A 19,652-nucleotide genomic window follows, 5' to 3' on the forward strand; every position below is an offset into this window, starting at 1 on the left:
GTTCTCCCCCCTCCAATAGAACCGTCAGCCCCCCCTCAAGACGTTAAATGTGTCAGCATGCGCTCCACGGCCATTTTGGTAAGTTGGCGCCCGCCACCGCCGGAAACTCACAACGGGCCCCTGGTGGGCTACAGCGTCCGCTACCGATCGCTGGGCTCAGAGGACCCGGAACCCAAGGAGGTGAACGACATCCCCCCGACCACCACTCAGATCCTGCTGGAGGCCTTGGAGAAGTGGACCGAGTACCGCATCACGACTGTCGCTCACACAGAGGTGGGACCAGGGCCCGAGAGCTCGCCCGTGGTCATCCGCACCGACGAAGACGGTAAGCACCGGCCCCGGCCCGGGACCCCCCCTCCGCAGGCCCCAGCCCAGCCCCCGCCTTGGAGCCTTGCGTCTGCAAAACGGGGCTGGTGGCCCAAAGGTAGAAGCCACAGTTGCGAGAGGGTGCCGTGAGGCCAGCAGCCTCCCCAAGAAACTGCTGGCTCCCTGGTCTTGGAATTGGTGATTCTAGACCGGGCAGCCTTAGCTTTGTGGCATCCTCTCCCGGAGCCTGTGCCTGCAAGGTTTAGCTGGCAGCGCCATAATTTTGTCAAACGTGGAAATGAGGTATAGGAAACGGCACGTGGCACCTGCAACAAAATGACGGTCCCTTGACCCCAGGAAACCTGAGTTTTAGACTCTTGGGATAATCTGGCATTTGAAGCTTCCTTTGTCTGAGCCGTCCTACCTGGATGGTAGGAAGACTGCAGTGCGCTCGTGCTGGTTAGCCAGCTCCCTGGGGGATGGAGACCAGTTCATAGCATTGGCCAATTTCCGTGGTGTAGACGTTCCCACCATGGCCAGTTTCAAGCTAGAAAGCCCAGAGCTGGCAAAGTGAGGCTACAGTCCTGGTTCCGAGTCACATGGTATAGGCTAAGCTGAGTTTACAGTGGGGAAATGCAAACTGTCTTCTCGATCCTGGGAACCTGGTTTCCTTTCTGAGCCATTTGCCCGGAAGGCTCATCGGACAGCCCCCTTTATGTCCTAAGCATGGGGAAGAAATGAAGCATCTCTTACTGCCAAACCCTGGGGTGAGTGGGGTCCGGGAGCAGGCTGAAAAAGATCCCTAGTGCCAAGTGGGCCACTTGCCTGCTGCAGTATGTAGGAGCTTGGAGCTGCACTGCCTGGTTCAAAGAGGCTTTCTTTGCCTCTTGCTAACCCTGTGATCTCCGAATCAACCCTCTGGGCCTCAGTTTCCCCGAATGTGAAATGAGGATGCTAAGAGCCCCTCTCTCTGGCAGGGATGATGCCGTAAGGATGGAGGCACTGTGGGTGTGGCCTGCTCCGGTCACAAGGCCCTGGGCAGGTGGTCGAGGCTCTTGGGGGGCCTCAGTTGGCCACCCATAAACGGGGCGCGCCCTCAGGGCCCCCTCCCGGGGCTGTGGGAGGTGTGCGCAGGAGGCCATGCCCTCCCCGACCGGCGCCTAACTGGCAGCCGCCCGGCACCCCGGCATCGCATCGGGCAGTGGCGCTGCCCGGGGCAGGGCCGGGCGCCCCGGTAACGGCCCCGCCCGCCCCTCCCCTCCCCTCCCGCCCGCCAGTGCCCAGCGCGCCCCCGCGGAAGGTGGAGGCGGAGGCGCTCAACGCCACGGCCATCCGCGTGCTGTGGCGCTCGCCCGCGCCCGGCCGGCAGCACGGCCAGATCCGCGGCTACCAGGTCCACTACGTGCGCATGGAGGGCGCCGAGGCCCGCGGGCCGCCCCGCATCAAGGACGTCATGCTGGCCGATGCCCAGGTGGGCGGGGCCGGGGCGGGGCGGGGCCCGGGAGGGGGCGGGGCCCCTGCAAGCTCCGCCTCCTCGCTGCTTCCCTCGCGTGCCTTGGCCTCCCCGCTCACCTGCGTCCTCTCTCCCCTGCCGCCTCCTCCCGCGCTCAGTGGGAGACGGATGACACGGCCGAATATGTAAGTAGCGCCGCCGGCCACCACCGTGCTCCTCCCGCGGACCGTGCAGTGCTGTGACTCCCGCACGCCCCTCTGTGAAAGGGTCTCCTCCTCTGGGCCCCCTCCCCCGCCATGCGCCCCCCCCCCCATTGTCTCTCGCAGTTCACAACCTCCGATTTCGCACCGGCACAGGGGGCTCTGACCATTGCATGCGCCAGATCCGAGTTGGGCACCTGCTGTGCTTGCAGGAGGGGGACCTGGGCGCCAGGCAGAGGCCAGGACCTGGGGGTCTTGCATCAGCCCCCCACCTCAATAGCTCCTGGACTCCTTAGTCTCAGGCCTCCTGGGTCCCGGTCCTTCAGCTTCCTCCTCCTCTCCTGCCTGGCCTAGAAACATCTCTCCGCTCTGATGGGAGGGTTCAGTGGGCCCCGAGGAGGAAAGACGTCTGATACCACGGGTGCCGTCCCTCAAGGCCCTAAACTAGAGACAGGAATCGCTGTGTGACTTTGGGCAAGTCACTGCCTCACTCTGGGCTCTCTTTCTGCGCCTAAAGTAGGAGCCACAGGCTCTTCTAAGAGCCCCAAGTGTGACATTCAATTGGCACCGGTCCCACCCCCTCCCGTGGCCTCTGTCCTGGGCCCCAGCTCTGCCCTCTGCTTGGTTCCGGCAAGACCCTGGGGCGGGGGGTGGCGTGTGAGGCTCTGGGGCAGGAGACCCTCTGTTCGTGCGTCCCTGTCCCCCCACTTCATCCTCCTGACCTGGGGCCACCCCACAGCTCCCAGGCATGAGGGACAGTGCTTGCGTGTGTGTGTGCATGCTTGCAGACGTGGGCACGCGGGTGATGCCGTGAGGGTACGCACAGGCATGTGTGTGCCGTCACGCATTGGACAGGCAGGAAGCTACCGACCATACGCTAGACCCTGTGCGAGGTGCTGGGGATGTGGCAGGAGTGACCAGGACTTCCCTGAGTCCCTTCCCCCTAGGGGGGACATATTCTAGTAGGGGAAAGGGACGTTAACCAGAACAAAACACAGATATGTGTAGTCACAACTGTGACGGGGACAGGGTTTAGCAGGGACGTAAGTGTTTAAACATCAGCTCTCTGAGTGGCAGGAGGGAGCAGTCCTGATTTGCAGCATCTGCCCATTTCCATGGTGTAAATACTCCCGCCACATCAGTTTCAAGCTGCCTGCGACATGTGCAGTAGGTCGTCATCCTACGGTATTGCCACCGTACACATACAATAGACAAGACAACCTCAAGAGCACAGATGTTAGTAAACGTAGTAAAATAACTAGAGGCCGGGCACGGTGGCTCACGCTGGTAATCCCAGCACTTTGGGAGGCTGAGGCAGGAGGATCGCTTGAGCCCAGGAGTTCAAGACTAGCCTGGGCAACATAGCAAGACCCCATCTCTACAAAAAATAGAAAAAATTAGCTGAGCATGGTGGCTCACCTGGTAGTTGCAGCTTCTCAGGAGGCTGAGGTGGGAGGATCACTTGAGCCCAGGAGTTGGAGGCTGCAGTGAGCTGTGATGATGTCACTGCACTCCAGCTGGGGTGACAGAGCAAGACCTTGTCCCAAAAAATAAAATAACTAGGAAGGGGTGGGTTTTGAGTATTTATTGCTTTTTATTTTAATATAATTTATCCAATTGTAAGTTTACTCAATTCAATTTTTAAGGATAGCCGTGTTTAAAACCAGCTCACAAAATTCCTAAGAATTTAACCGTTTCCTCTCTTGAGTTGGTATAGGGCATCTCCAGCACACCAATGGGTGCAGAGGCAGTGGGAACAGTCTGTGCAAAGGCCCTGGGGCAAGACTGCACCTGGCCTGTTGGAGGCACAGCTAGGAAGCCCGTGTGGCTGCAGCAGAGGGAGAGAGAGGAGATCACGGCAAGGAGGGGACAGGGCAGGTCATGCTGGACCTTGAGGGACACGGAGAAGACTTGGGCTTTGACCCGAGGGAGGTGGGAGCCATGGAGGGTTGTGGGCACAGGGTGCACAAAGGTGCTTCAGGGAAGACAGCCTATGGGGTGGCGAGGGTGGGGGTCAGGACCAGGGCAGAGGGGACCGGCTGGTCCAGGCAGGCAGTGGCAGGACAAGTCAGGCTGCATGTGCGCCTCTGAGCATGGACGTGTGACACCCCGTGGTCTCTGCATGAGCTCGTGTGAACGTCTCTTGGCCGGGCTGGGGGGTGGGCGGGGCTGGCTGCAGCCTCGGTGCTCGCTCTGACCGCCCCCGTCCCCACAGGAGATGGTCATCACGAACCTGCAGCCCGAGACCGCGTATTCCGTCACGGTGGCCGCCTACACCATGAAAGGCGACGGCGCTCGCAGCAAACCCAAGGTGGTCGTGACCAAGGGAGCAGGTACGAGACCCCCCCCGCCTTCCCCGTGGGGACCAGAGCGTGTCCCCAGAGTTCTGAGCCCAGGAGGGGACAAGGTGCCCCGGGCAGGGGACGTGCCAGAGCAGAGGGGCCGGGGCTGCTCAGGGGGGCCTGCGGAGATGGTTAACAGGCAGTTTTAACTCTGTCACCCCAAACCCTTTCCCCGGCTGGCTGTCTCTTCCTCCTCGTTTAGGTCTCTGCTCAGGCTGCACCTCCCCCGGGAAGCCTTCCCTGACTACCCCCGCCCCCCGCCACCCTGGGCCCCTGTAGCGTCCCACACTCGCCCCATCACGGCTCCGATCACCCTGGGCAGGTTGTTAGTTCGGGGTGGCGTGCCCGTCTTCCCCCACTGCGCCATGTGAAGATGGCTTTCCTGGCAGCCCTGCCTCAGTTTCCCCTCCTGTCAAAGGGGGCTGGGTTTTTTCCCCCACTGGCCAAAGTTGAGCTGAACGAGGGTGAAGGGGGCGCCGTGAAGATGTGAGGGGAGGGCACCGCCCAGGCACAGGCGTGGCGTGTTGAAGGAACAGCAGAAAGGCCCCCGCCCGTCCCTTCCCCGGGAACCCTCGTTGCCACACGGCTGACTGTGCAGCGCTTGCTTAGACTATGTCTCCAGCGCCGCCGCCTCCAGGAAGCCACCTGTGATCTCTCCCTCCCTCCTTCCAGCCAGCAGGAGACTCCCCCCCTCTCAGGGACGCTGTCTCAGAGCCCTGTGTGCTAATAAGCAGAACCTGCTCCGTACGCTGCCCCTGCCCTGGGCGCTCACAGCAGTCACAGGCCGTTAAAGGTAGTGGGCGAATCCCCAGGGGCGAGGTCTGCGTTCATTTGCAGAGTGTCGCTCTCCCCCTTCCTTCCGTGCCTGACCTCAGGACCTCTCTTGGGCGTTGGTTACGGCCCAGGCTGTGAGACGCACAGAGCGGGGTTTTAGACACTTCGTCCCGTGGGTATGAGTCAGCCGCCTGAGGCAGGGGGTGACCGAGCTGTTCACTGAAGGGGGAGACAGACACATGCGGGCTGCTGCAGAGCCTTCAGATGTTCCCTCTTGGGTTCTCTGAGTCCTCTGTCTCCTCATTCTCCTTGTCCACACCCAGTACCATCCTACCCCAGGACCTTTGCACTGGCTGTCTCCTCTGCCTGGAACACTGTTCCCCCAGACCTCCTGGTAGCTTCCTCTCACCTGCTCCAAGTCTTTGCTTCTTAGCAAGGGCTTCCCAAGACCTACTTTGAAAAATTGCAACCTCAGGCTGGGTGTGGTGGCTCACACCTGTAATCCCAGCACTTTGGGAGGCCGAGGTGCGAGGATCGCTTGAGCTCAGGAGTTTGAGACCAACCTGGGCAATATAGCCAGACCCCATTTCTACAAAAAATAGAAAAAATTAGCCAGGCGTGGTGGCGCACACCTGCAGTCCCAGCTACTCGGGAGGCTGAGGCAGGAGGATTGCTTGAGCCCAGGAGTTGGAGGCTGCAGTGAGCTGTGATGACGCCACTGCACTCCAGCCCGGGCAATAGAGCGAGACGCCATCTGAAAAATAATAATTAAAGTTGCAACTGCACCCTGTGCCCCTGGACCGGCGGGTGTCCCCGAGGCCCTGACAGCTGCGCGGTGTCCCCACAGTGCTGGGCCGCCCCACTCTGTCGGTGCAGCAGACCCCCGAGGGCAGCCTGCTGGCACGCTGGGAGCCCCCGGCCGGCGCCGCCGAGGACCAGGTGCTGGGCTATCGCCTGCAGTTTGGCCGCGAGGACTCGACGCCCCTGGCCACGCTGGAGTTCCCGCCCTCCGAGGACCGCTACACGGCGTCGGGCGTGCACAAGGGGGCCACATACGTGTTCCGGCTGGCGGCCCGCAGCCGCGGCGGCCTGGGCGAGGAGGCAGCCGAGGCCCTGAGCATCCCAGAGGACACCCCCCGCGGCCACCCGCAGATCCTGGAGGCGGCCGGCAACGCCTCGGCCGGCACCGTCCTGCTCCGGTGGCTGCCGCCCGTGCCCGCCGAGCGCAACGGCGCCATCGTCAAGTACACGGTGGCCGTGCGGGAGGCCGGCGCCCTGGGCCCCGCCCGAGAGACCGAGCTGCCCGCGGCGGCCGAGCCGGGCGCCGAGAACGCGCTCACGCTGCGGGGCCTCAAGCCCGACACGGCCTATGACCTCCAAGTGCGAGCCCACACGCGCCGGGGCCCCGGCCCCTTCAGCCCCCCCGTCCGCTACCGGACGTTCCTGCGGGACCAAGGTAGGCGCGCGGCGACCCCCGCACCAGAGCCGGACGGGCCTCGCGCCCGCCCCCACCCCAGCCCCCTCCCTGCCCCCCGCCCAGGTAAGTGTCGCTTTTCTGCTTCCTCGTGGACGCTCAAGGCGAGTCCAGGCCCCGAGGCTCCGGCGTTGGCAAAGGTGGGACGTGCCTCAGTGGCACCACCGCCCCCACCGCCGCCCCCACCCTCGTCCCCCCTCCTTCCTCCCCCTCCTCCTCCTCCTCCACCTTCTCTCTGCAGCCGCGCCGTCTCCCGCAGCAGGGACTTGGGACAGGGCAGGCAGGGCCGGGCCAGGGCCAGGCAGGAAGGCCGTGGGCATGGGCACAGCGGACGACAGGGAGCGCCTGGGCCGCCCCACCCCACCCCACCCCACCCTGCCCCGCGCCGGGCACTCAGGGCCTCTCTTCTGCTCTCTCCCTGCGTGGCCGCACCCCTGCAGTCTCGCCCAAGAACTTCAAGGTGAAAATGATCATGAAGACGTCGGTGCTGCTGAGCTGGGAGTTCCCCGACAACTATAACTCGCCCACGCCCTACAAGGTGCCACCACGCAGCCAGCAGGCTGGCAGGGTCAGGGAGGGGGCGGGTGAGGGTTCAATGTGGGGTTGATGTTGAGTCTGGGATCAGGGCTCAGCCTGGGATCAAGGCTTAGTCGATGTTAGGAATCAGAGTTGGGGCTCAGCCTGGGATCAGGGTTAGTCTGGGATTAGTGCTGAGTCTGGGATTGGGGCTCCAGTTGAAGATGGGGCCCAGCTTGGGATCGAGGCTTAGTCAATATTAGGAATCAGAGTTGGGGCTCAGCCTGGGATCAAAGCTTAGTCTGGCTTCGGTGCTACATCTGGGATCAGGGATCAGTCAGGGTTGGGGCTCAGCTTGGGATTGGATCTGAGTTTGGATGGAGTTTAGTCTGGGATCAGGGCTCAGTTGAAGAAGGGGCTTGGCTTGCGATCAAGGCTCAGTCAATATTAGGAATCAGAGTTGGGGCTCAGCCTGGCATTGGAGCTGAGTTTGGATGGAGGCTCAGTCTGGGATCGGGGCTCAGGCAGGATTGGCACTCTCAGAGCTGGGTTTCCTCCTAGGGTCGGGGCTCTGCTGGGATTTAGGTATAGTTGGGGCCTCAGCTGGGGTTGGGAGTCAGCAGGATCAGGGCTCAGCCGGAAGTCGGAGCCTGGGCCAGGCTTTGAGCCCCTCAGGCCCCACTGACCAGCCCCGGCCCGCAGATCCAGTACAACGGGCTCACGCTGGACGTGGACGGCCGCACCACCAAGAAGCTGATCACGCACCTCAAGCCGCACACCTTCTACAACTTCGTGCTGACCAACCGCGGCAGCAGCCTGGGTGGCCTCCAGCAGACGGTCACCGCCTGGACCGCCTTCAACCTGCTCAGCGGCAAGCCCAGCGTCGCGCCCAAGCCCGACGCCGACGGCTTCATCATGGTGTATCTGCCCGATGGCCAGAGCCCCGTGCCCGTCCAGTACGCTCATCCCCACGCCCCAAACTCATCACCCCCATCAGCTGGCCGCGCAAGGACTGGGGCAGGCCGCAAGACCTCTCTGTGCCTCAGTTTCCCTGCCTGTCTATTAAGCAAGGATCATACCAGCCCCAGCTTGTGAGGTTTTCCTGAAGATTCAGGGTTTCTTACGGGACATTGTCACTAGATGCCCTTACGTCTGCTCTTCTAAAACTCCCTAACACCCCCTCCCCTCATGTTCTTGACCTTTATCTGGGCAGGGCTAGAGCACTTTAGAGGATTTGGTTCTGGGCTTCCTGACTGGTGGGGAGACAGAGTTGGGAGTCCCCAGTGGGGAAAGGAGGACTCTGCCTAAGGAGGCAGAGGAAAATTAAGGGCTATAAGACTACGTGGGCATTGAAACTGGGGCTTTGAGGGATGTGTAGGAGTGCAAGGACAGAACTACATGAGGTAAGCCTTCTAGGTAGAGGGTATGGACAGCTCCCTCTAACTCTTTTCCATCTCCCAATAGGAGCTACTTCATTGTGATGGTGCCACTTCACAAGTCTCGTGGGGGCCAGTTCCTGACCCCTCTGGGTAGCCCGGAAGACATGGATCTGGAGGAGGTGAGGGTCTGGGACCCAGATGTGTCACCATGGCCCTGTGCTCAATTGCTCCCAGCTGAGCTCTGAGCCACCCACCCCTCTGTTCCCCCAGCTCATCCAGGACATCTCACGGCTACAGAGGCGCAGCCTGCGCCACTCACGCCAGCTGGAGGTGCCCCGGCCCTACATCGCGGCCCGCTTCTCCGTGCTGCCATCCACGTTCCATCCTGGTGACCAGAAGCAGTATGGTGGCTTTGACAACCGGGGCCTGGAGCCTGGCCACCGATATGTCCTCTTTGTGCTCGCTGTGCTACAAAAGAGTGAGCCCGTAAGTGCTGAGTGGTGTCTTCCCACATCCGGACACACCTTCTGAATGAGAAGGACCCCACAGAGACCTCAGTCCCTGGGACCCTGACCTCAAAGCCACGTGCAGATCCTCCCAGCTCCCTGTGGTCAGAGCTGGGCAGAGGGGAGGACTTGGGATGGAGGAAATCCTAAAGGGAAAGCTTCTTAGAGGAAGGGATGTTGGAGCTGGGGCTTTGAGGGATGTGTAGGAGTTCAACAAAAGAAAAAGCATCCCGGGACTTGCGTGTGCAAAGATGTGGAGATACAAGAGGAACAGAAAAGATTTCAGAGTGTCTGGAGCAGAGGAGGTTAGGGGGAGAAAGCAAAGATTGGCAGGGACCAGGCCATACAGGCCACCAGGGTCCTAGTTCTAGGGAACTACAGGAGGTTTTCAAGCAGGGGAGGAGCACAGGTTTGTGTTTGAGGAAGATGGATTCTGATGGAGGTGCCCCGGTTCCTGCAGACCTTCGCAGCCAGTCCCTTCTCAGACCCCTTCCAGCTGGATAATCCAGACCCCCAGCCCATCGTGGATGGAGAGGAGGGGCTCATCTGGGTGATCGGACCTGTGTTGGCCGTGGTCTTCATCATCTGCATCGTCATTGCCATCCTGCTCTACAAGAAGTGAGCCCCTTGTACTCCCCCACACCTTATGTAGTTCTAGTTCTCAAACTCCTGTACATCCCTCAAAGCCCCAGCTTCAATGCCCACAGAGTCTCGTAGCCCTTAATTCTTCTCTGCCTCCTCAGGCAGAGTCCTTTCCCCACTGGGGACTCCCAACTCTGTCTCCCAAATCCTCTACGGTGCCCTAGCCCTGCCCAGTGAAAGGTCAAGAATATGGGGGGTACTAGAGAACTTTAGAAGAGCAGATATAAGGGCATTTAGCAGGGAGAGCTTCCTGGAGGAGGAAGAGAGATGGACTGGGAAGATTCAGGGAAAGATCATCACTGATGGCCTCTGTGGGACAGAGAGGGAAACAGAGGCTCAGAGAGGTTAAACCACTTGGTCGAAGTCACACAGCCTGGGGAATGGCAGGGCTGGGGTTCAAGCAGGAAGGACGGGCCCCGTTAAGAAAGCCACTCAGAGTCACATACCGAGCCCTTTCCGGCCAGCACACCCTCACCTCTCTTCTCTTCCCCCCTTCTCGCCCGTGTCTGCTGTCGGGAGCAGCAAACCTGACAGGTGAGACCCCACCCTGCCCTCGGGAGGTTGAGGCAGGGGCACAGGAAGGGTGGCGACGTGCCCGTGGGAGAAGGGACACCGAGCGCCCCCACAGCTCATACGCGTACTTGTGCATGGTCCTGGGAACCCCAGTCGTACGTGCACGCGGTCCCCTGCCCACTGTACGTTCCCGGGGCCCGGGTGTGTTCACACGTGTATACGCGTCTTTGAGCACGTGCTGCTCCTCACCGACTCTCCCGCTTCCTCCCCGAGAAGTAAACGCAAGGATTCGGAACCCCGCACCAAATGCCTCCTAAACAACGCCGACCTCGCCCCCCACCACCCCAAGGACCCCGTCGAAATGAGGCGCATCAACTTCCAGACGCCAGGTATGTGCTCGTTCCTGGCGTGGGGGACACCACCAACTGGGGGGAGGTAGCTGGAGGGACGAGGAAGCTGCCACCTTGGGGACCCTCCTCTGTCCCCTCTGAACTATGCGTGGGACAGTTAACTTCCCGATTCCCAAATACCACCACCCTCCATGGCTCTGGGCTTGGAGCTCTCTCATGGGTTGGTTCTACTGACAACCAAGTGAGACTTTGTAAATTTACATGTAACTTTCTATGTTTAGGTTTTTGAAAAAAAATTTTTTAAAAATTTACATTTAACTGATGGTTGCTGTCCTCTTGAGGAACCTAAAGAATATCTCAAAACAAACAAACAAAAAAAAATAAGAAAACACACTCAGAAAAACCCCACCTCTCATTTCTACTGGCAGAAAGAGCTGCGTTTCTGTCTGTATTTCTAGTCTGAGGGTCCCTTGGTGGTGGGAATTAAGGTTTGCCTTGGCCATTTTCCACACTCCCTGGCGAGGTGCAGAAATTACACCTGCCTCACGCCCTGCACCTCTCCGCTCCACGGTGGCAAGGTTTCATGCTGTCCCTGCCTCTTCCTAGTTCCCTGTAGATGAACAGGATTCAGCTAAAGTCACCTGCCATTCCTGGCGGGAGAATCAAACCAAGGTCTCGTCCTTGCGTACGATGATTCGCAGACTTAATGGGCTCATGCCAGCTGCTTCTAACCAAATAAGGCGTTTTCATTTTACTGATGGCTGCTGTTCTCCGTATGGGGTCACAGCATGGTAACATCTGTCCCTCCACCTGTATCTGGTCTCTACTTCCTGTCTCTGAACTGGTTCGTATTGACTCTGTTTCCAACCAAACGGAGGTTTTTAAACATTTGTATTTCACTGATGTCCGCAGTCTTCCTTGAGGGCTCATGCACAGTGTCACGTGCCATTCCTGATGTTCTTTTCTTTTTTCTGTCTCTGGCCTGGCTCACGTCACTTCTGTTTTCATCCAAATGAGGATTTTAACCATTTCTATTTAACTGATGGCTGCCATCCTCCTGAAAGGATCATTCAGGGTCTCATATATCACAACCCCCCACCCCCAGTGTATTTTCTTCTCTTTCTTCTCTCTGGACTGGCTCTTGTCACTTCAGTTTTCATCCAGATGAGAATGTTAAACCTGTATTTAATTGATGGCTGCAGTCTCCTGAAGGGCTCACGCAGAGTCTCATAATTCACTCCTAATGCATTCCCATCTCTTTTCTGTTTCTGGACTAAGCTTAATGTCAGTTCTGTTTCCATCTAAATAAGGGTTGTAAGTGTGCATATTTAACTGATGGCTGCTGTCCTTGAAGCTCATGGCATGGGCCCATATGTCCTTCCCCTGCCCCCCAGTTTCTCCTTCGCCATCCTGCATCCTTCTCTCCCAGCATCCCCTCTGCTGGCCTCAACAGGGAACCCAAGGCCAGGCTGTTTGGGGGTGGGGGGGGGCGGGTCACGTGGCACAAGACCCTAAAGCTTTGGAGTCCATGCTCTGCCCTCCGCATCTGCCAGCCAGCGAGGGGAGGGGGAGGCGGAGGCGGGTGGTGGGGCCCCCCTGCGTGTTTTCATTTATTTATTGTTTGCTGTTTACAGATTCAGGCCTCAGCAGCCCCCTCAGGGAGCCGGGGTTTCACTTGGAAAGTTAGTTCCTGTGTCTCTCTGTTCTCGGCTTCCTTTCGCCACGTTTGTTTTCATGTTTGGTTTCTCCATCCTGCCACCTGTCTCTGTCCCGCGCTGGCTCCGCGAGGAGGGCTGGGTAGTGGGGAGGGTGGGTTCGGTCCTCTGGGCGCTCAGTGGCGGGTTGTGGCTGCGTGTGCGCGTGTCGAGCGTGCGTGACGGCGACACACGCATAGTCAGGAGATGCCCATGACGTTGGCTGTTTGCCAGCCAGCCTGGAAACCTCTCGATGGTTCAACACGCTGCACACGGGCCCCGGGAGAGGTCAGGGGCCCATGGGTGCCCCATGCGCGCACACACCGCGCCTCCCCGCCCCAAGCCCTCGGCTCTACCTGACAGGGCACGGCTTGGTCCCTCTGCTCCCAGAGGGACAGAAAGAGGCATAGCCGCCCCCCAGGGGACAGGGTTTCTGAAGCCCAGCCGGCCACCTGTGTGTCTTCATTTCTCTGCTACTCACCTGCCTCTTGCCTCAAGGCACTGGGAGTCTGACATCCTCCAGGGTGACCTTCCCAGCTGGGTCAGGGGCGCCAGGACAGGCCAACGTTGAGACCCGAGCCCCCGCCTCCGTGGGTGGCGGGCTCTGCCCGGGGCAGCCTCGAACCTGCCACCTTCAGACGCCCGGCCCCGAGTCTTCCCCTCCCGCTGAGCCACGCCCCGGCCACCCCTTCTAACTGCAGCGCGTCCGTCCGTCACAGACTCACACTCGTAGAGCACCCCCGCCACCGGCCGCCCCATGACGGCCCACACGGCGGGCTCTGTCTCCCGCAGGCATGCTCAGCCACCCGCCCATCCCCATCGGCGACATGGCGGAGCACACGGAGCGCCTCAAGGCCAACGACAGCCTCAAACTCTCCCAGGAGTACGAGGTGAGCGGCCCCGCCCCCCGCGGCCCTCGCCCCGGGCTCCCAGGCACCTACTGCGTCACCCACCTACCTGCCTCTCCTCCCCGCGTAGTCCATCGACCCCGGACAGCAGTTCACGTGGGAACACTCCAACCTGGAAGTGAACAAGCCCAAGAACCGCTACGCCAACGTCATCGCCTACGACCACTCCCGTGTCATCCTCCAGCCCATCGAAGGTACTGCCCCAGCGTTACCCGGCCCTTCCTCACGCCATGCAACGCACAGACCTCCTCTTGGCCACTGAGGCCTGGTTCTGGTCGTAGAATCAGATGGAGGCCACTGGGCATCTTTAGATACGTATTGAACTGATGGCTGCTGTCCATCTCTTGGCACCGTCTGTTCCTCTACGCCAGCAGGGCTTCATCAGAACAGTTCTCCCACCCAGGGGACATGTGGCGATGTCTCGGGATGTTTTTGGTTGTCACACTGGGGGTGCTCCTGGCATGGGCTGGGGGGAGGCAGAGACAACCCAGCCCAGAGGGTGACCTGGACCTAGACAGCAGGAGTGCCGAGGGGGAGAAACGGGAAGTACGTGCCCCACAGTCGCCGGGGGGACTCTTGGGGCTCTCTGAGGGAGCTTCCAGGAAGGGGCGGGCCAGACCGAGCCGGCCCAGCGGGCCGGAGCCCCCCACGGACCCCTGGCTCCCGCCCGGCCACAGGCATCGTGGGCAGCGATTACATCAACGCCAACTACGTGGACGGCTACCGGCGGCAGAACGCGTACATCGCCACGCAGGGGCCGCTGCCCGAGACCTTCGGGGACTTCTGGCGTATGGTGTGGGAGCAGCGGTCGGCCACCATCGTCATGATGACACGGCTGGAGGAGAAGTCTCGGGTGAGGCCCGGACCCCACGGCCCTCGGACACCCCACCCGGGGCCGGCACGGCCGCGCTCACGCCCATTCTGTCGCCCGGCGCAGATCAAGTGCGACCAGTACTGGCCCGGCAGAGGCACGGAGACCTACGGCTTCATCCAGGTCACCCTGCTGGACACCATCGAGCTGGCCACGTTCTGCGTCAGGACGTTCTCCCTGCACAAGGTGGGCTGCGCCGGGGCGAAGCGTGTTGGGAGGACACAGAGGGCCCCGGCTTCTGCCCAGGGAGCTCCCCGCGGGACAGAAAAAACAAAGCGTGCCCACCCGGGCTGACCCCATTCTCACGGAGCCCGCTTCACGGATGGGGAAACTGAGGCTCAGAGGGAGCACCGTTAGGAGGACAAAGCCAATAGAACCCAATAGAACCTGTTGTCCTCTTTAGTCATGCTCCACGTCCTCACTGCCCACTTGTCCTGTGGCCTCACCTGCTTGGGGCTGTCATGGGGCCTCAGCAGGGTCCCAGCCCTGCCCTCAAGGAGTTTCCAAACAGAGCTGGACAGACACCGGCAGCCCCAGGAAGTCAGGGCTGGAGTGGAGAGTATCCTTAGATAGGTATTTAACTGATGGCTGCTGTCCACAATGCAATTCCATCTGTTCTTCTATATCAGTGGTTCTGAATTGGGACGATTCTGCCATCCAGGGGACATTTAGCAACATCCGGGCACATTTGTTATTGTCACAATGAGGAGGGCAGGTGCTGTTGGTCCCATGGTCCCAACACCCCACCTGGTCATCCGACGTCAACCACACACTTGGCCCAAGTGCCAGCAGATGTGTAGCCGGACAGGAGAGAGTAAGCATTCTTGGTTCATTCACGCACATTAGCACGTGCTGTGTGTCGCTCGCTGACCTGGACATCAGGACACAGCAGGGACTGAGACAGACAAAACGTCCTGCCCTGTGAGGCTTACAGTCTAGTGCACAAGACACAGACGACAAACGTGAAATGACAGGAAATATTACACATAGAAGGACAAAAATAAAGCAGAAGAGAAGAGAGTGTATGTCAGGGGACCTGGAAGAGAGGAGAGGGTGCTGTGGTGAGAGCATAGGAAACAGCATTTCAGGCAGAGATGCAGGCAGAGAGAATGGGCTGTGCAAAGGCCCTGGGGCAGGATTGCACCTGGCATGTTGGAAGCACAGCGAGGAGGCCTGTGGGGATGGAGCAGAGGAGGGAAGGAGAGGGCCAGGAGGGGAGGGCGCAGGTCGTGCAGGGCCTGGTGGGCAATTGGGAGGATTTGCGCTTTGACCCCAAGGGAGGTGGGAGCCGTGGAGGGTTATGGACAGAGAAGGGAGGGGTCCTGACTTACAGGCGCTCTGTGGTGGCAGCCAGGGGGTGGCAGACTGGAGGGGTGAGGACAGGAGCTGGGGACCAGGACAGCCTCCATGGAGCGGGAGAAGCAGGTAGATTTGGAGGCAGAGTCACCAGTACTGTCCAGGGGGTGGGGTGGAAGGAGGCGAGGGTGACTCCCAAGGTCCGGCCAGAGCTGCCCTCAGCTGAGCTGAGCTGGGCCGGCGGGTTTGGGAGGAAGCTGGCATGGTGTTGGCCACGTTGGCGGGGAGGCGCCCGCGAGACCCCCCGCATGGAAACACCCGCTGGGTGTCAGCCCCCACGGGACATGGTGGCCTGGAGGTCTGAATCTGGGCGTCCTCGGCATGTGGGTGACGGGCCGTGGTGACAGGCGCCACCCCTGCGGTCCCTAGAACGGCTCCAGCGAGAAGCGCGAGGTCCGCCAGTTCCAGTTCACCGCGTGGCCGGACCACGGCGTGCCCGAGTACCCGACGCCCTTCCTGGCCTTCCTGCGCAGAGTCAAGACCTGCAACCCGCCCGACGCCGGCCCTGTCGTGGTCCACTGCAGGTGGGTCCCCCCGCCCCGCCCCGCCGCGCCCACCCCCCGCGGCCCCTGAGTGCTGCGTGGCTGTCCCCGCAGCGCTGGCGTGGGCCGCACGGGCTGCTTCATCGTCATCGACGCCATGCTGGAGCGCATCAAGCCGGAGAAGACGGTGGACGTGTACGGGCACGTGACGCTCATGCGCTCCCAGCGCAACTACATGGTGCAGACCGAGGACCAGTACAGCTTCATCCACGAGGCCCTGCTGGAGGCCGTGGGCTGCGGCAACACGGAGGTGCCCGCCCGCAGCCTGTACGCCTACATCCAGAAGCTGGCGCAGGTGGAGCCCGGCGAGCATGTCACCGGCATGGAGCTCGAGTTCAAGGTTCCCACAGGGCGGAGGCTGTCGCGGGCGGGGAGGAGGAGGAGGCCCTGAGAGCTGGAGGTCAGGCTCGCCCCCAGCTCTGGGGACAAGCACTCCAGCCAAAAGCCCAGCCTTCCCCAGCCCAATGGCGGCCCCCTTGTCCCCGCAGCGGCTGGCCAACTCCAAGGCCCACACGTCACGCTTCATCAGTGCCAATCTGCCTTGTAACAAGTTCAAGAACCGCCTGGTGAACATCATGCCCTACGAGAGCACGCGGGTCTGTCTGCAGCCCATCCGGGGCGTGGAGGGCTCCGACTACATCAACGCCAGCTTCATTGACGGATACAGGTACCTTGCCGTGGCCCCCTCGGGGGCTCCGGAAGGATCCCATCCCTGTTCCCAAGAGACAGCCAGCCTTAGGGGAGACAGCTGGAGGGACACTGCCAGCCCTGGGCAGTCAGGGCTGGGTAGAGGGAAATCTTTGGATGTGTATTTAACTGATGGCTGCTGTCCATAAGGTGGTTCCATCTGTTCTTCAATATCAGTGATTCTCAACTGGGGCATTTCTACCACCCAGAGGATATTTGGTGTCTGGGGACATTTTCGATTGTCATATGGCAGTTGGAGGGAAAGGTTGGAAGTCAGGAGATATCAGGGACAGTCTCGCAGCTTCGTCAAGGAGTTTGACAGTTTCCCTGTGTGCGGAATGGGATCATCGGGAGGGAAATGGGGTCTGTGCCGGGGGTGGCTACTGTCAAGTCCAGGCTGGGGCTGGGGCTGGGGCTCCCGCCAGCCCCGGGCTCACACGCCCCACCTCGCAGGCAGCAAAAGGCCTACATCGCGACACAGGGGCCACTGGCGGAGACCACGGAGGACTTCTGGCGCATGCTGTGGGAAAACAACTCAACGATCGTGGTGATGCTCACCAAGTTGCGGGAGATGGGCCGGGTGAGCCGGGGCCCACGGTGGTGGGGGGGACCGGGTGGGAGCCAGGCTGGGACTCAGACGGAGCTGACCGTGGCCACCGTCTCCTCGACAGGAGAAGTGTCACCAGTACTGGCCGGCCGAGCGCTCTGCCCGCTACCAGTACTTCGTGGTGGACCCGATGGCAGAATACAACATGCCTCAGTACATTCTGCGGGAGTTCAAGGTCACGGACGCCCGGGTGAGTGCGGGGGCGTGTTGCTGGGATCGGGGCGGGGCTCCCCGCTGGGCGGTCGGTGCACCACCTTCGGGCATCGCAGGTGGAGGGGAAGAGTGCGCTGACCAGGTGACCACGCGCTCGTACCGCCACGCAGGTGGAGGAGAGCGTCACGGCCTGACTGTAGTCCGCTGGCGCCATTGGTGCTGCAGGGTGGCTGGCGGCACCGCCGGGTCGCGGAGGATGACGAGTCAGTGATGGGGGTGGGGTTGGGCTGCAGCGATGACAGGATCATGGCGGCGGAGAGCGGGTCTGGGAAGGGCAGATGCTGGGCGCACCGTGGGACGGGAAGGGTGGAGGTGTTGGATGTCACGTTGGCTGGGATTGGAGACGTCGGGAGTGGCAATGGCGTCATTGGATGGTGACAAGGAGGGACAAAGGGTCGTCGGGGTGAGCGCACGGCAGGAAAGGTGAGCCGAGGGTAGGACAGGAGGTCGACGGCAGGAACACAGCCGTGGCCGCCGCCGACCGCGAGACCTGGCTCTCCCCGTCCCAGGACGGCCAGTCCCGGACGGTCCGGCAGTTCCAGTTCACTGACTGGCCAGAGCAGGGCGTGCCGAAGTCGGGGGAGGGCTTCATCGACTTCATCGGCCAAGTGCACAAGACCAAGGAGCAGTTCGGCCAGGACGGCCCCATCTCTGTCCACTGCAGGTGAGCCCCTCCCGGGCCCCCGCCTGGCTGGGGAAACTGAGGCATGGTGGAGCCAGCCCCAGGGATTGGGCAGTCGGGCTTGGGGGAAGGTCGGGGCTCCGGAGCACCCGCCCCTGACCCGCTGTGCCACCCCGACAGCGCCGGCGTGGGCAGGACGGGCGTCTTCATCACGCTCAGCATCGTGCTGGAGCGGATGCGGTACGAGGGCGTGGTGGACATCTTCCAGACCGTGAAGATGCTGCGCACCCAGCGGCCGGCCATGGTGCAGACGGAGGTACGGAGGCCGCGAGCCTCGGTTTTCTCCTCTGCGAGATGGGCGCAGCCACCTTGGACCCTCGGGGTCATTGTAGGGGGAAGGTCCACAGACGCCTCCTGCTTTGGGCCGGAAGGGCACGAGTCAGCCCTTTGACATCATGACGGACTGACGTCCAAAGCTGTGTGCCTTGGAGTGGACAGAGATGGGTCCACTGCGGTGCCCGAGTCACAGCCACTTTGCCACTCAGCCTGGTCCCTGCCCCACCGACCACAGATGCTGAAGTCTAGCCAACGTACAGATGGGGAAACTGAGGCCCAGACCTGGAGTCCTAGACTCCTAGAGCAAGTCCCAATGGAGGGATTGCTCTAAGACACGAGTAGGGGCTCCAGGCAGGCAGGGGGGTGTAGCACTGCTTGCTGCATTTAGGGACCCTCCCCTGCAAGAGAAGGATCTAGGGACTAAAGCGGTCTTCTGTCCCCAGAGAGGCTTGTTCCTGAGGGCAGTAGGGAGCCCTGGGAGGCGTTAGAGCTAGGGAGGTACTGACGGGGCCCCCCTTCCCCTCTGCTCCTGCAGGACGAATACCAGTTCTGTTACCAGGCGGCGCTGGAGTACCTGGGAAGCTTTGACCACTATGCAACCTAAAGCCATGGTCCCCCCCCAGCCCGACACCACTGGCCTGGGATGCCTCCGCCCTTCCCGGGCGGACCGCTGGAGGCCTGGAACCCCAGCGGGCAGGACAGGGAGAGGAGGAGGTGACGGCTGCGTTTCTGAGCAGTCTCCGGGGACGATGCAGCCCCTCGAGCCCCCCGCACGGCCTCGCCGACCCAGCGCCCTCCCTGGCACCGGCCGCCTGCCTTCAAATACTTGGCACATTCCTCATTTCCTGCCGATTCCAAAACGGGAGATTCCGGGGTGGGGGCGGGGGGATGGTGAGCAAACAGGGGTGCACCCCAGAACCAGAGGGGGGTGGGGCGCAGACCATGGACTGACCCCTGGTCCTCCCCGGGGACCTGGGAGGCTCCTCCCTGCAGCCTGGAGGTCTGGGCTGGGGGGAGACAGATTCCAGCTTTCTTTTAAAAACACTCCATGTAACCGTATCCCGTGACATTTCTTTTTTTTTTTTTTTAAATAGTGTATTTTTTTTTTCATTTTTTTTTTAAAAGAAGAAACAAACAAAAGACTTGCCAGTCACCGAATTTACAAGGAACAACTTCGCTGATTCATGTTCTGTTCAAAGACAGTCTGTTTTTTCACGGTAGGAAACGTCCTCGTTTGTGACAGCTCCGTTCGCAAGTGCGTGCGCCGGGCCCACGGCTGTCCCTGGCTTTTTATTTCGTCCCAACATTGGAAGTTGTGCCCCGCTCACGCGGAAGAACGGGACGTCCTTTTGTTCCTGGCT

The 19,652-nt window shown here is 60.9% G+C and overlaps 1 protein-coding gene across 1 annotated transcript in view; it reads left to right on the top strand.

Moving 5' to 3' along the window:
* PTPRS (protein tyrosine phosphatase, receptor type, S) overlaps positions 1 to 19,196 on the top strand; it is a 56,388-nt gene extending 37,192 nt beyond the window's left edge. The window contains exons 9-31 of the mRNA XM_012646299.1: positions 20 to 325; positions 1,584 to 1,777; positions 4,175 to 4,292; positions 5,923 to 6,531; positions 6,990 to 7,087; positions 7,768 to 8,021; positions 8,530 to 8,623; positions 8,715 to 8,930; positions 9,411 to 9,568; positions 10,115 to 10,126; positions 10,382 to 10,494; positions 12,942 to 13,039; positions 13,128 to 13,251; positions 13,735 to 13,910; positions 13,995 to 14,114; positions 15,654 to 15,808; positions 15,881 to 16,166; positions 16,315 to 16,493; positions 16,967 to 17,093; positions 17,185 to 17,310; positions 17,843 to 17,997; positions 18,136 to 18,271; positions 18,827 to 19,196. Coding sequence (XP_012501753.1) covers positions 20 to 325; positions 1,584 to 1,777; positions 4,175 to 4,292; positions 5,923 to 6,531; positions 6,990 to 7,087; positions 7,768 to 8,021; positions 8,530 to 8,623; positions 8,715 to 8,930; positions 9,411 to 9,568; positions 10,115 to 10,126; positions 10,382 to 10,494; positions 12,942 to 13,039; positions 13,128 to 13,251; positions 13,735 to 13,910; positions 13,995 to 14,114; positions 15,654 to 15,808; positions 15,881 to 16,166; positions 16,315 to 16,493; positions 16,967 to 17,093; positions 17,185 to 17,310; positions 17,843 to 17,997; positions 18,136 to 18,271; positions 18,827 to 18,895 — 3,923 coding nt within the window. The 3' untranslated portion in view covers positions 18,896 to 19,196. The remainder of the gene's footprint in view (positions 1 to 19; positions 326 to 1,583; positions 1,778 to 4,174; positions 4,293 to 5,922; positions 6,532 to 6,989; positions 7,088 to 7,767; positions 8,022 to 8,529; positions 8,624 to 8,714; positions 8,931 to 9,410; positions 9,569 to 10,114; positions 10,127 to 10,381; positions 10,495 to 12,941; positions 13,040 to 13,127; positions 13,252 to 13,734; positions 13,911 to 13,994; positions 14,115 to 15,653; positions 15,809 to 15,880; positions 16,167 to 16,314; positions 16,494 to 16,966; positions 17,094 to 17,184; positions 17,311 to 17,842; positions 17,998 to 18,135; positions 18,272 to 18,826) is intronic.
* The last annotated feature ends 456 nt before the right edge of the window (positions 19,197 to 19,652 follow it).

This window comes from Propithecus coquereli, unplaced genomic scaffold (assembly GCF_000956105.1).
Source record: "Propithecus coquereli isolate 6110/MARCELLA unplaced genomic scaffold, Pcoq_1.0 Scaffold241, whole genome shotgun sequence".
Taxonomy (NCBI): domain Eukaryota; kingdom Metazoa; phylum Chordata; class Mammalia; order Primates; family Indriidae; genus Propithecus; species Propithecus coquereli.